Source organism: Rhinolophus hipposideros (genome assembly GCF_964194185.1).
Source record: "Rhinolophus hipposideros genome assembly, chromosome: 11".
Lineage (NCBI taxonomy): Eukaryota > Metazoa > Chordata > Mammalia > Chiroptera > Rhinolophidae > Rhinolophus > Rhinolophus hipposideros.
In genome coordinates, this window is record NC_138057.1 from 81,189,883 (window position 1) to 81,190,665 (window position 783).

Genomic DNA, 783 nt, shown 5'->3' on the forward strand with positions numbered 1-783 from the left:
ACAACTGTCACCAGTAAAGGCCGTGGCCAGGGTGCCACACTCACCTGCGTGCTGTCCCACGTGTGGTTCTTAGGCGTCTTCAGAATCCTGAGACTCGTTTCCTTCCAACACCACCCGCCACAGGGTGCGCCTGTAAATGGCCTGCATCCTCGTCTGTACCATTAAGAACCCTCAGACCCATCAGCTGAAAAGTGTGTTCATCAGAGCATTTGGTGCAAAGCAGCTGGCAGCTGTCGTTGCGGGACGGTCAGGGGACGATCAGCTCAGAGAGGCCTCAGGTGCGGAAGCCCGGGGCTGGGGGTGGAGGAGTCCCAGCCAGTGATGAGCGGCCGCGTGCCGCTGGCAGAGAAAGCCCTGTCTGAAGGCCATGCCCGGCTGCGGTACAGGGACACCTCCCTGCTCATCTGGCAACAGCAGCAGCGAAAATTAGAATCTGTGCCACCCGGGACATACCTGAGCAGGAGCCGAAGCATGTGGTACGCCCAGTACGGGAACGAGGCCATCTTGGTGCGCGACAGAAACAAGTTGGAGGTCTCCCGGGACATGGGCCAGTCCAAGTTTTGCACAATTATGTGATTCCAGTGTGAAAACCGGGGTCAGGCGCCAAGCCGTGAGAACAGGCCCGTTTCCTTCAGTGGGTTTTCCTTGTGGATTCCTAGGCCTTCCCAGGAGACTGAATAGTGATCGTGAAGACCAAGCTGTGGGGTAAGAACACAGGAATGGCAGAAATGCCTCTGTCACCGTCAGTGCGACCTGTAGGCCCAGAGTCACGTCCGTTCTAAC

General features: G+C 57.7%; 1 protein-coding gene across 1 annotated transcript; it reads left to right on the forward strand.

Moving 5' to 3' along the window:
* Positions 1-321: 321 nt before the first annotated feature.
* On the forward strand, positions 322-576 carry BRD3OS (BRD3 opposite strand; the record flags this gene model as incomplete). Its single annotated transcript, XM_081065866.1, has 1 exon — positions 322-576. One exon carries the CDS (start codon positions 322-324, stop codon positions 574-576), a length of 255 nt encoding a protein of 84 aa, XP_080921992.1.
* Positions 577-783: the final 207 nt, after the last annotated feature.